Source organism: Narcine bancroftii, chromosome 6 (genome assembly GCF_036971445.1).
Source record: "Narcine bancroftii isolate sNarBan1 chromosome 6, sNarBan1.hap1, whole genome shotgun sequence".
Classification (NCBI taxonomy): domain Eukaryota; kingdom Metazoa; phylum Chordata; class Chondrichthyes; order Torpediniformes; family Narcinidae; genus Narcine; species Narcine bancroftii.
Window position 1 is genome coordinate 185,736,288 of NC_091474.1, and position 13,236 is coordinate 185,749,523.

Consider the following 13,236-nt stretch of genomic DNA (forward strand, 5'->3'; position numbering starts at 1 on the left):
ATATCGGCTATGACTAAAAACTTCCCCCTTTATCTTGACTGTTCTAAATAGTTTGCAGTACGCTAAAAGTCAGAAGTGCAATGATCTCAGGGTCCTTTTATCGTTAATGACTAAGAAATGTCAAAATCAACCCGAGGGCCTCAGGATGCGCCATTCATTGTGTTTGGCATTTTTTCTTCTTTTTTTTTGTAGAGCAGCTGTGTGAAATGTAATATAATCATTATATTAAAAGGTCAAACAATAACTAGCTCTGTCTGTAATAATCAAGGTATTTGGGTTCCTTTTCAATGGGATATGGATGATTTTTTTTCCCCCCAAAAGTACTCTGACAGCTGTTAATTTGCACAACATGATATGAGCTACATTGGCAAACAATTGTTTCAGAACATAAATAAAATTTAAAAGTCATTTTTTTCAACAGGAATAGGGAATATTTTATCCTTTACGCCTTCTTTGATCCAGCCACAAGAAGTCTAAAAACAGTAAACGCAGAACAGGAAGAATGTAGTAAGTTAGCTACTTGGGACGTTGGAAATAATGTTAAACTAGCCATTTGTTAAAAGTACTTTCTAGTCTAAAAACAGTAAACGCTGAACAGGGAGAATGTAGTAAGTTAGCTACTTGGGATGTTGGAAATAATGCTAAACTAGCCATTTGTTAAAAGTATTTTCTAGTCTAAAAACAGTAAACGCAAAAAAGGGAGAATGTAGTAAGTTAGCTACTTGGGATGTTGGAAATAATGCTAAACTAGCCATTTGTTAAAAGTACTTTCTAGTCTAAAAACAGTAAACGCAAAAAAGGGAGAATGTAGTAAGTTAGCTACTTGGGACGTTGGAAATAATGCTAAACTAGCCATTTGTTAAAAGTACTTTCTAGTCTAAAAACAGTAAACGCAGAACAGGGAGAATGTAGTAAGTTAGCTACTTGGGATGTTGGAAATAATGCTAAACTAGCCATTTGTTAAAAGTACTTTCTAGTCTAAAAACAGTAAACGCAGAACAGGGAGAATGTAGTAAGTTAGCTACTTGGGATGTTGGAAATAATGCTAAACTAGCCATTTGTTAAAAGTACTTTCTAGTCTAAAAACAGTAAACGCAGAACAGGGAGAATGTAGTAAGTTAGCTACTTGGGATGTTGGAAATAATGCTAAACTAGCCATTTGTTAAAAGTACTTTCTAGTCTAAAAACAGTAAACGCAAAAAAGGGAGAATGTAGTAAGTTAGCTACTTGGGATGTTGGAAATAATGCTAAACTAGCCATTTGTTAAAAGTACTTTCTAGTCTAAAAACAGTAAACGCAGAACAGGGAGAATGTAGTAAGTTAGCTACTTGGGATGTTGGAAATAATGCTAAACTAGCCATTTGTTAAAAGTACTTTCTAGTTAAAAAACAGTAAACGCAAAAAAGGGAGAATGTAGTAAATTAGCTACATGGGACGTTGGAAATAATGCTAAACTAGCCATTTGTTAAAAGTACTTTCTAGTCTAAAAACAGTAAACGCAGAACAGGGAGAATGTAGTAAGTTAGCTACTTGGGATATTGGAAATAATGCTAAACTAGCCATTTGTTAAAAGTACTTTCTAGTCTAAAAACAGTAAACGCAAAAAAGGGAGAATGTAGTAAGTTAGCTACTTGGGACGTTGGAAATAATGCTAAACTAGCCATTTGTTAAAAGTACTTTCTAGTCTAAAAACAGTAAACGCAAAAAAGGGAGAATGTAGTAAGTTAGCTACTTGGGACGTTGGAAATAATGCTAAACTAGCCATTTGTTAAAAGTACTTTCTAGTCTAAAAACAGTAAACGCAAAAAAGGGAGAATGTAGTAAATTAGCTACATGGGATGTTGGAAATAATGCTAAACTAGCCATTTGTTAAAAGTACTTTCTAGTCTAAAAACAGTAAACGCAAAAAAGGGAGAATGTAGTAAGTTAGCTACTTGGGACGTTGGAAATAATGATAAACTAGCCATTTGTTAAAAGTACTTTCTAGTCTAAAAACAGTAAACGCAAAAAAGGGAGAATGTAGTAAGTTAGCTACTTGGGACGTTGGAAATAATGCTAAACTAGCCATTTGTTAAAAGTACTTTCTAGTCTAAAAACAGTAAATGCAAAAAAGGGAGAATGTTGTAAGTTAGCTACTTGGGACGTTGGAAATAATGCTAAACTAGCCATTTGTTAAAAGTACTTTCTAGTCTAAAAACAGTAAACGCAGAACAGGGAGAATGTAGTAAGTTAGCTACTTGGGATGTTGGAAATAATGCTAAACTAGCCATTTGTTAAAAGTACTTTCTAGTCTAAAAACAGTAAACGCAAAAAAGGGAGAATGTAGTAAGTTAGCTACTTGGGATGTTGGAAATAATGCTAAACTAGCCATTTGTTAAAAGTACTTTCTAGTCTAAAAACAGTAAACGCAAAAAAGGGAGAATGTAGTAAGTTAGCTACTTGGGATGTTGGAAATAATGCTAAACTAGCCATTTGTTAAAAGTACTTTCTAGTCTAAAAACAGTAAACGCAAAAAAGGGAGAATGTAGTAAATTAGCTACATGGGACGTTGGAAATAATGCTAAACTAGCCATTTGTTAAAAGTACTTTCTAGTCTAAAAACAGTAAACGCAGAACAGGGAGAATGTAGTAAGTTAGCTACTTGGGATGTTGGAAATAACGCTAAACTAGCCATTTGTTAAAAGTACTTTCTAGTCTAAAAACAGTAAACGCAAAAAAGGGAGAATGTAGTAAGTTAGCTACTTGGGATTTTGGAAATAATGCTAAACTAGCCATTTGTTAAAAGTACTTTCTAGTCTAAAAACAGTAAACGCAGAACAGGGAGAATGTAGTAAGTTAGCTACTTGGGACGTTGGAAATAATGCTAAACTAGCCATTTGTTAAAAGTACTTTCTAGTCTAAAAACAGTAAACGCAAAAAAGGGAGAATGTAGTAAGTTAGCTACTTGAGATGTTGGAAATAATGATAAACTAGCCATTTGTTAAAAGTACTTTCTAGTCTAAAAACAGTAAACGCAAAAAAGGGAGAATGTAGTAAGTTAGCTACTTGGGACGTTGGAAATAATGCTAAACTAGCCATTTGTTAAAAGTACTTTCTAGTCTAAAAACAGTAAACGCAAAAAAGGGAGAATGTAGTAAGTTAGCTACTTGGGACGTTGGGAATAATGCTAAACTAGCCATTTGTTAAAAGTACTTTCTAGTCTAAAAACAGTAAACGCAAAAAAGGGAGAATGTAGTAAGTTAGCTACTTGGGATGTTGGAAATAATGCTAAACTAGCCATTTGTTAAAAGTACTTTCTAGTCTAAAAACAGTAAACGCAAAAAAGGGAGAATGTAGTAAGTTAGCTACTTGGGATGTTGGAAATAATGCTAAACTAGCCATTTGTTAAAAGTACTTTCTAGTCTAAAAACAGTAAACGCAAAAAAGGGAGAATGTAGTAAGTTAGCTACATGGGACGTTGGAAATAATGCTAAACTAGCCATTTGTTAAAAGTACTTTCTAGTCTAAAAACAGTAAACGCAAAAAAGGGAGAATGTAGTAAGTTAGCTACTTGGGATGTTGGAAATGATGCTAAACTAGCCATTTGTTAAAAGTACTTTCTAGTCTAAAAACAGTAAACGCAGAACAGGGAGAATGTAGTAAGTTAGCTACTTGGGATGTTGGAAATAATGCTAAACTAGCCATTTGTTAAAAGTACTTTCTAGTCTAAAAACAGTAAACGCAGAACAGGGAGAATGTAGTAAGTTAGCTACTTGGGACGTTGGAAATAATGCTAAACTAGCCATTTGTTAAAAGTACTTTCTAGTCTAAAAACAGTAAACGCAGAACAGGGAGAATGTAGTAAGTTAGCTACTTGGGATGTTGGAAATAATGCTAAACTAGTCATTTGTTAAAAGTACTTTCTAGTCTAAAAACAGTAAACGCAGAACAGGGAGAATGTAGTAAGTTAGCTACTTGGGATGTTGGAAATAATGCTAAACTAGCCATTTGTTAAAAGTACTTTCTAACTCTCTTTAGACAATATGGTGAGGATTATTCATCGACTTCACTCGTTAAACACTAGAATGAAAAAGGAGATGGTTTCATTTAATATCCAAAAAGCAGCAGTCCAATGTCTAATATATATGTAAATAATTGAAATGTGAACAACTTCAATTGGGACTAAAAGAATATATTGATCATGTTTAACCTGGTTAGAGTTGAAATGTAAAGGACTTTCTTCACTCAAAGGAATGCGAATCTTCTGAATAGTCAAGCTGGAGAAGTGATGAACTTTTTGGATTTGAATGGAATGAAGCGTTGGGGATGGTGCGTGAGGCTATAAATTGAGGTGGAAGGTTGTCTTTTTGAATGGAAGCTAAGAGTAGTGCAGTAAACCCTGTCCCACTGTGATATATTATGCTCTGAAGTAAAGTTTAAAATGTAATTGGTATTCCATGCCTTGAATATCCTCAGGACATTAATAGAACTCGTGATAAAGCAGGTTCTTCATGTGCAAAAAGGAAAACATTTAATGTTCCAACACACATCTTTTATTTTTCTACGTGTTCTTAACTTTTAGTTGGATTACTGATACTAATCCATGCATTTGCTTTACTTTAGGAAATAAGAGTAAAGAGCAAAAGAAACCAGGGAAAGAAATGACCCAAGGCAAACAAGGCAAAGGTAGCAAAAGAGGAAAAGAAAATAAAGACAATAAAGAAGGACGAGTAAGGAAAGAAAGACCTGAAAACAGAAGAAGGAGAGGGCCAAGTAAGAAAAAGACCCCCACAACCGTGAGCACTGTTCAATAAAAACTCCTCACCTGGTTGCTGAGATTTCTGATGCTGCTATGTATTAACAAGCTAACCTATAGAGGTGCACTGTATAATGGATCCAGCGCTGGACTCCTGTTTCTTACCCATATTCCTGATCTTCATGGACATTGCTAATCATTTCAAGGACTACAGTTGAAGCTGACAATGTAGATAAACCTGTTTATACAATATAATGCATAATTAGCCCCTGTCCTGCCAAATAAATTAGAACTCCAGATGATTAGCATAATAAATAATCATGACTAGCCCTTTAAGGGTTAAAAACCCACCCAATTATGCTGAAAAAAAAACGATTACAATTTAAGGAGATATCTTTCGCTTCTGTGCCGGAGATTACTCATCAAATGTGATATGCAGATACATATGTATTGGTTTCTGTATAAAATGACAATAGGATCCGTTTTTTTTCTTTTAATTATTAACAGATTGCTGCCTTGTAATATAGAGGAATGTAATAAATGTCATTTGAAGCCCAGAGAACCAACTGTTACTTTTTTTAAAGTATTGTTTTTAAGTTTCTGTTAATGACCTCTGTAAGAAACAGTGCACACACCTAAGCAAGTGTCATTGTTGTCAACAGATGCCACTAAACCGCTTAAAAGCACCTGTATTTCAAATAAAAAAATATATTTCCTTTACTGAATCCTCAGAGTATATGTTTATGATGTGGAATATTTTTCTATATGTAACATTTCAGTATATATTTTGGGGAAATATTATTTATTTACTAGTTTATTGCATGCATTCTAGGAAACATTTTGATTGATTGGATTAAAGCAGGTAAGACCTCACTTGGAGTATTGTGAGAAGTTTTGGGCTCTTCATTTATGAAAAGGATATGCTTACATTGGAGTGGGTTCAGAGGAGGTTCACAAGGATGATTCCAGGAGTGAAAGGCTTATCTTATGAGGAGCATTTGACAGCTCTTGGCCTACACTCATTAGAATTTAGGAGAATTGGTGGGGAGAACAGATCAAATGTTGAAAGGCATGAGCAGAATAAATGTAGAAAGGTTGTTTCCCATAGTGGGAGAGTCTAGGACAAGAGGGCACAATTTCAGGATTGAAGGGCGTCGCTTAGAACAGACGTGTCGAGGAATTTCATCAGTCAGATGGTGGTAAATCTGTGGAATTTGTTGCCAGGGCCGGTTGTCGAGGCCAGGTCATTGGGTGTATTAAATAGATTGATAGATTCTTGATTAGCCAGGGCATCAAAGGTTATGAGGAAAAGGCCGGGCAATGGGGCTGAGTGGGAAATGGATCCGCTTACGATTGAATGGCGGGCAGGCTCAATGGGTGGAATAGCCTATTTCTGCTTCTGTGTCTTATGGTCTTAATAATAGAAGTGTTGAATCCAATCTAATTTGTTAAACATTCCCAATGAGGACTTGTTAAGAGTCAAGTAGTAAAGGTGTACTTGCCAAAAGATCAAAGTTGCTCTGTCCATTCTGCCTAGTCTTAATTTTTCTAAATGAAAAATTAAAATAAAAGAAAAAATTACAAATATTAAAGTTATAAGTAAAGGAAAACAATGTTTTGAAAATATCCATGACAGTTGATGCAAATAGTTATTTGAGTTGAAAACATTGTATGATATTTTAATGTTTTAATGTGAAATCAATTGGGATGCTACTTTGAAAATAGTTTAAATATCAACAGAAACATTTATATCAACTAATGAATCATGTATTACTAATATTACAAAGTATTGTTTCATGCTAATATAAATAAATATAATTTTCACATTTTATGTGTCCTGGTAAGGTATGGAACATAAAGATTCAATCTATGTACAATTGAAAATTATATTTGAAAGTTATAATAATACATTCATCCACATTAGTGTTCAGCATTGATTAATTAATTAAATTACTAAAAGCTAACCAATTTGTTTTTAAATTCTTGCATGAGAACAGATTTTGAGGTGCTGGTTGAACCCATGAATTGAGCATTACGGAAAAATACCAGCAGCATCAACATTGAGAAGAGGCAAACCATAGAGTCCCATCATGAAATAAGCTAGGTGGACCAACTCCATCTTTCATTATTAAAAGGGTGAAGTGAGGTACATTGTAAGAAATGCAATAAATGGTTATTCATCTAGAAAAGCGGTTCTCAACCTTTTTCCTTCCACTCACATATCACTTTAAGTATTCCCTATGCCATCAGTGGTCTGTGATTAGTGAGGGATTGCTTAAGGTGGGATGTGAGTGGGAAGGGAAGGTTGAGAATCACTGCTCTAGACTCAATTGTTACTGAAATATTTTGCCAGAGAAAAATGATCATTGGCCCATTTCCTTTGGAGTTATGAAACCGTGCACATAACGAGTCAATTAGGTACGATTAAAACAGTGGTTTTCAAGTTTTTTCTTTCCACCCACATACTTCCTTAAGCAATCCCTTACCACAGAGCACCTATGGCATAGGGAATTCTTAAAGTGGTATGTGAGTGGAAATAAAAAGGTTGAGAACTACTGGTCTAAAAGTTATTACTGAAGGATAATTTTTAGTGGCAAAGAAGTTATTTTGTATTTCTGTGATTTTTATTTTCAGTTTTCTCTCTTAAATACACTCACATAGGTACATTAACTCCCCAATATCTCTACCAAGAGGGGTGGCTCTTCATTTATGGATTGTGGGTGATACTGTTTGAAGCAAAATCTAATCTGATATCAATTCTGTGTAACATAGAGACCTCTCTCTCTCAATCACTAACACTCATAACGCATAAAGGAAGATTCACTGAACTGCATATTTGAGCATGTACTCTGATACATGCACCAGTTTCGTGGGGGTATAGTATTCATCTTGCTCCTACACCAGCCATCTGCTAGATCTGACAAGATCCCAAAATGAGCATGTACAATGTATCACTTTGTTCTGTCACGATTAGTGTGCTAATACTTTAGACACATTTAGTGAATTTTCCACAAAAGGTAGGATTATAGTCATGTGAGCATTTAACAAATGCAAACTTAGGTTTCATTTTCTTCCATATTTCTTTTTATGTATAATAAGATTTTGTCTTTTAATATTTTATTGTTACTCATTTTAAATCTAGCACTTGTTTACCTTCCAATTTATTTTTAAACAATTATTCTGTATCATTCCAATTTGTATATATCTTTGACTTTCATTAAAGGTTTTCACAAAGATTCTTGTGGGGCAGAAGTCATAAAAATGTTATTCTACATCATTTTAGTGTTCAGCTGAAATGATAGATACACTTGTATATTTTGATGTAGTTTGTTATTTATTACAAATTGTGCTTACAAATAAAGAAAAGAAACATATTTTTCAAGAAATCTCTTTAAGAATACAATTTTCAAACTGTCTTTCTTCTCACAGCCAATTACCTCATTTTGTTCTTCAAATAATATTGTAATCTATCTCTTTTTACATACAAAAGTATGTAATGTTTTGATTTTGTAAAAGTTTATTCTGCTGTTGAAGTTTTCCACCTCCTCCAAATTCAAGTATGGCCTCTTTTTTAATGTTTTGTGCAACATTTTGTATCCATTTCTAAATTAGTTCCACCATTTTACCTGTCCCTATTAAAAAAATGCATTCTCCATTAATGCTTATGGAGTTTAAAAATTTTTACCATTTAAGTTTCACACTATATTCATCAGATAAATTACAGTGAAGAAGAAAGCTATTTGGCCTTTATGGGTCCTTTTTCTAGTGTTTCAGTGAGTATAATTGCCCTTTTCCCCATATCTTACACCAGTTATTTGTTTATGTTGCATTTGGTGCTATAATCTTCACCTCAATAACTCTGAATGTTAAAGTGTTTCATATTCTTAAAACAATCTTAATGAAATATTAATTCAATTTACTACTAGTCAAAACTACTAGTTAGTTAAGAGACAGGACCAGATGAGATTTTCCCAAGGATAATGTGGGAAGCGAGGGAGGAGATTGCTAAGCCACCGTCAATGATCTTCACATCATCATTAGGGTCAGGAAAATTATTGGAGAATGGGAGGGTTGCAAATGTTGTTCCCATGTTCAAGAAAGGGAGTAGAAATACCCCAGGAAATTATGAACCAGTGAGCCTTACAATGGTGGGCAAGCTGTTGGAGAAGATCCTGTGAGATGGGATTTACAAGCATTTAGAGAGGGAAAATCTGGTTAGAGATAGACAGGAGAAGGGTGTGCCTCACAAGGTTAATTGAATTCTTTAAAGATGTAACAAAGAATATTGAAGGTAGAATAGTGGATATAGTGCAGCCGTTTTCAACGGGGGGTCCTTCACCACCCTCCGCGACAACAGCACATTTAATTGGCTTTTTTGTATTTTCTTTTCACCTCACATGACATAAATGTTTTTCATATTATTTATGTATTCGGTAGAGAGTCGTACAGAAGAAACCAAAACATGACTGTTTATCAGGGAAAGAGGATCCATACATTTTGAGCAGAATCCTAGGTTGGTGCGAAAGCTTGAAAAAAAGGTTGCGAATGGCTAATGGATTTCAGTAAGGCATTTGATAAGGTTCCCCATGCTCATTCAGAATGTAAGGAGGCATCAAATCCAAGGAGGGTTTGCTTTATGGATACAGAATTGGCTTGCCCAGAGAAGGCAGAGGGTGGCTGCAGATGGTTCCTATTCTATATTGATATTGGTGGTCTTCAGTGATCTGTTCTGGAACCACTTCTCTTCATAGTTTTTATAAATGACCTGGATGAGAAAGTGGAGGGTGGGTTATTAAGTTTACAGATGACATGAAAGTGGGTAGTGCTGCAGATACACAAAAATGTTAAAGGAACTCAACAGGTAATTTAGCGCCCATAGGAGGTAAAGATAATTGTGGAGGATTGCCAGAATTACTTCGGGTCCTTGATAGGATGAAGAGCTGGGGTGACAAGAGGCAGATGGAGTTTTACCCCAGAAGTGTGGTGGTTCATTTCAGAAGGTCAAATTTGAAGACAGAATATAATATTAATGGGAGGACTCTGAGCAGTGTGGACAAATTGAGAGATCTTGGGGTCCATGTCCACAGGACACTCAAAACTGCTGCACAGGTTGACAATGTTAAGACGGATGGTGTGTTGACCTTTAGTAACTGTTGGATCAAGTTCAAGAGCTGTGAGGTAATATTGCAGCTCTATAAGACCTTGGTAGACTCCACTTGGAATATTGTGTTCAGTTCTGGTCACTTCATAGTATAGGTACACAATAATTTATCTGGAACCCTTGGGGGGACAGTGTGTTCTGAATTTCAGATTTTTATGGATTTCGGAAAGTCAGATTTAAGCGCACCCAAATTGTGCTGCCGTATCCACCCCCACCCCCTTCCAGTTGCATTGCCCCCTCCCCCCTTGCCCACCCGACTTGTGCTGCTGGTCTCCCCCACCTCGCCCACCTGACTTGCGGTGCCGGTCTCTCATCCGCCTGATTCGTGCTGCCGTCTCTCTCCCCACTTGGCAGATTTTGGAGCTTTCCAGATTTTAGATGTCCGGATAAAGGATTGTGTACCTGTACAGTAACTTGGTACAATTAATGAATTTCACAAAGTAAGATGTCAAGAAGAAATGGGCAGGCATGTTTCTTTATGTAAGCTTCAGTAATATGGAAAAAGACCTTAAATTTTCTTTAAGTGCTTCCATCTCCCACATATTAATCTAAAATTTGCATAGAGGCAAGCCTGGAATTTGCATTTATTGAAAAATGGGGGCATCAGTTGCAAATTACTAAAAAATTGCTCCCCATTAATCTTGAAAAAAATGGAGCTCACGGTTGATTTCTATGTATCGAGATACTTCCATATTTTCATTACAAAAACAAATTCGATGTCCCACAATATGGAAGGATTCCAACATTGTCATGCAAGAATTTTATTAAAAGGATATCTTATGTTTCATTGAATTTCCACTTTAAAACCAATTGAAATCTTTTGGGTATATACCACATAAGGCACAGAACCAAAATCCAACTAAATCAAATTATAAAAGTTGAATTTCACTCTGAGAAAAAAATATGCATTGGAGAATACAATTAAATAATAAAAATAAAAGGGTTCTAAGTATATTTCAAAATTAAATCCAGAACAAATCTACAAATGTTAGTCTTATTTTAGAAGGGCAGACATCAGGAATGCTTTGGGAAGTATGCCTCAGATACGGAGTGTAAAGTTAATGAGTCAGAACCAAAGACATATTTAGTGCTACTGCACAAGTACTCCAAAATTTCTTTGGCAAAATCAGGAATTGACTGTCACATGAGCTTTGTTTCTTTTCCACCTGCCTCTGGTAATTCTACACAAAACACATTTTAATTTTTTTTTATAATTGTCTAATTTTGCCACACTGTTGTTTGGCCTTTTTAAATTCATAGGTACAAATAATAAATCTAATTATTTTAAAGCACTGTTCACTGTGTTTGACCTCTCAGATTGAGATACAGTATAAAGTTTTATGCAGTATTGCCACCAGGTGTCAGCATTGCAACCTGAAGTGTCTCCAAAGTAGCCTTCCCCACGAGAAAGCATACCTTTGGTTCTGTCGCTGGCAGCCTATTCAGTAATGGTCCCTTTACGGAGTTATTTTGTGACATTTTGGTGACTTCCCCAATACGGAAGAGTCTGATTGATTATGAATGCGAGAGGACTGGCCTTTTAATACAGCAGAAGTACTTAATCTACTATGGAGAACTTTCTAACATCCTGACATTAGGAAGGATGCTTTATAAATGTGATACTACCCAAATTAAATACATTCAAATATATCTCTAAATGCCTTTGATTGTATTAGTTGTTTCCAAAATATAACTTTTATTTCCTTACAAACATTTTATTAAGTCTACAAAAGTAATGCAAAACCTAGAAATATAAATTGCTGTAAACTCTTTGCAGGTCAAGCAATATCTAAGCAAAGGGTTAGTAGTTCAAGTTTCCCATATGACCCAGGTTCAAAGAAGTTATCAACTTAAAATATAACCTTAGCTTTTCCTTCTTACTGCCTGAGCTGCTGAGACTGTCCAGATTTTTTTCTGGTTTTATTCTCGAGCAAACAATTGGTCAGACGGTGACCTAACTGGGTGTTCATTTATTTATAATGTTAATAAATAATCCTATTCACATCAAAGTTAAATGTCAATGTTCAAATGGATGGATGTGGATAAATGGGCATGGTGAAGAACCGCAAAACATGATCAAAATAATACTTTTCATTTAAATTTCAAATTGATTCACTCTAGTTGGTCAGGATTCACTCCCATTCATCACTGCAAGCCAATATGTAAAATATGATACCACTCTATAAAAAAAAGAATGTCGAAGAGTTCAGTAGATCAATAAGGTTTCAAATTAATTTTATTTGATCAAAATTAGAAAATTAACAGTTTAAAAGCAAATACAGAAGGGGGTAATGAGGAGAGGTACAACTGGAGGCCTGGAAGAAAGTGGATGACAGAAGTATTTAAATGTTGGCTGCTGCGAGCAACAAGATAGAGTGGAAACAATTGGTTAATTCCTCAATCAATCAAGTCTGTTCCAGTTTGAAAGAAATTAAAACCTGTGTAGAGCTATCCCACAGAACCTCTTACAGTCTGGTGGCCTTATCTGTTCAGAAGATGCTGCTGTAATGACGTTCAAGAATTCTCAGTCACAGAGATAAACAACATTAAGCCAAACGAATCCAAGCCAATCGTCAAGCACACATTTTGACACTGATCCTATCCCTCCCCTCCCAATTTTGTTCTTCCCACATTCCCAACAACTTCTCTCCCCCTCCAAATTTTGTTTTTGGTGGGGGTATATGGAGGAAAGTGGAACACCAGCTGGACACCCACACAATCAGAGGTAGAGTGTGCAAACTCCACACTGACAGCACCAGAGTTGAAGACTGAAGCTGGGTGACGGGAGTTGTGAGGCTGCAGCCCTACCAGCTGTGCCACTGTTCCATCCTTCTCCTGCCTCAGCTATTTAAATCATAGATCATGTTAACTAAGTACTGTGAGCCCTGACACACATCCCATCCCACACCCTACTCAAGGTTGACACAGGGTTGTCAACTGACACTTTATTAAAGAGGTTCGTTGGAGCATAACAGAAAGGCATGCCAGAAGGTCAGTTATATTTCTATTCTGAAGTGGACTAAATATCAATGCTGGAGGGATGTTCAGGCATCTAACTGAAAACAGATGTGTGCATTGAGATTCAGTCAATCTAGTCATAGTAATGCTTCATAACAACAGATGCTTAAAGATTTTATAATATATTTTTAAAATTTACATTATTTGATCTTTTCCAAAATGTTATTTCTTTTACTGATCTTAAAACATGCATGTCCTCATGTGTACAACACAGCTTTCCAATGGATACTCTGTGGTCAAGGAACACTTACATTTTAATCCTTCATTTACTTTTTAAAAATTTTTTTATATTTAGTCATGGCATAAATTGGAGAAGAGAGGT

The 13,236-nt window shown here is 35.4% G+C and overlaps 1 protein-coding gene across 2 annotated transcripts in view; it reads left to right on the forward strand.

Moving 5' to 3' along the window:
- rspo3 (R-spondin 3) overlaps positions 1-5,455 on the forward strand; it is an 83,890-nt gene extending 78,435 nt beyond the window's left edge. The window contains exon 6 of one of the 2 annotated variants that reach the window (XR_011340622.1): positions 4,603-4,683. Coding sequence is in view for 1 of the 2 variants with exons in the window: in XM_069886962.1 (XP_069743063.1) it covers positions 4,603-4,793 (191 nt within the window). In the remaining variant the exon portion in view is untranslated. Of the gene's footprint in view, positions 1-4,602 lie in introns of both variants that reach the window. The other variant, XM_069886962.1, reaches the window with a different exon arrangement.
- The last annotated feature ends 7,781 nt before the right edge of the window (positions 5,456-13,236 follow it).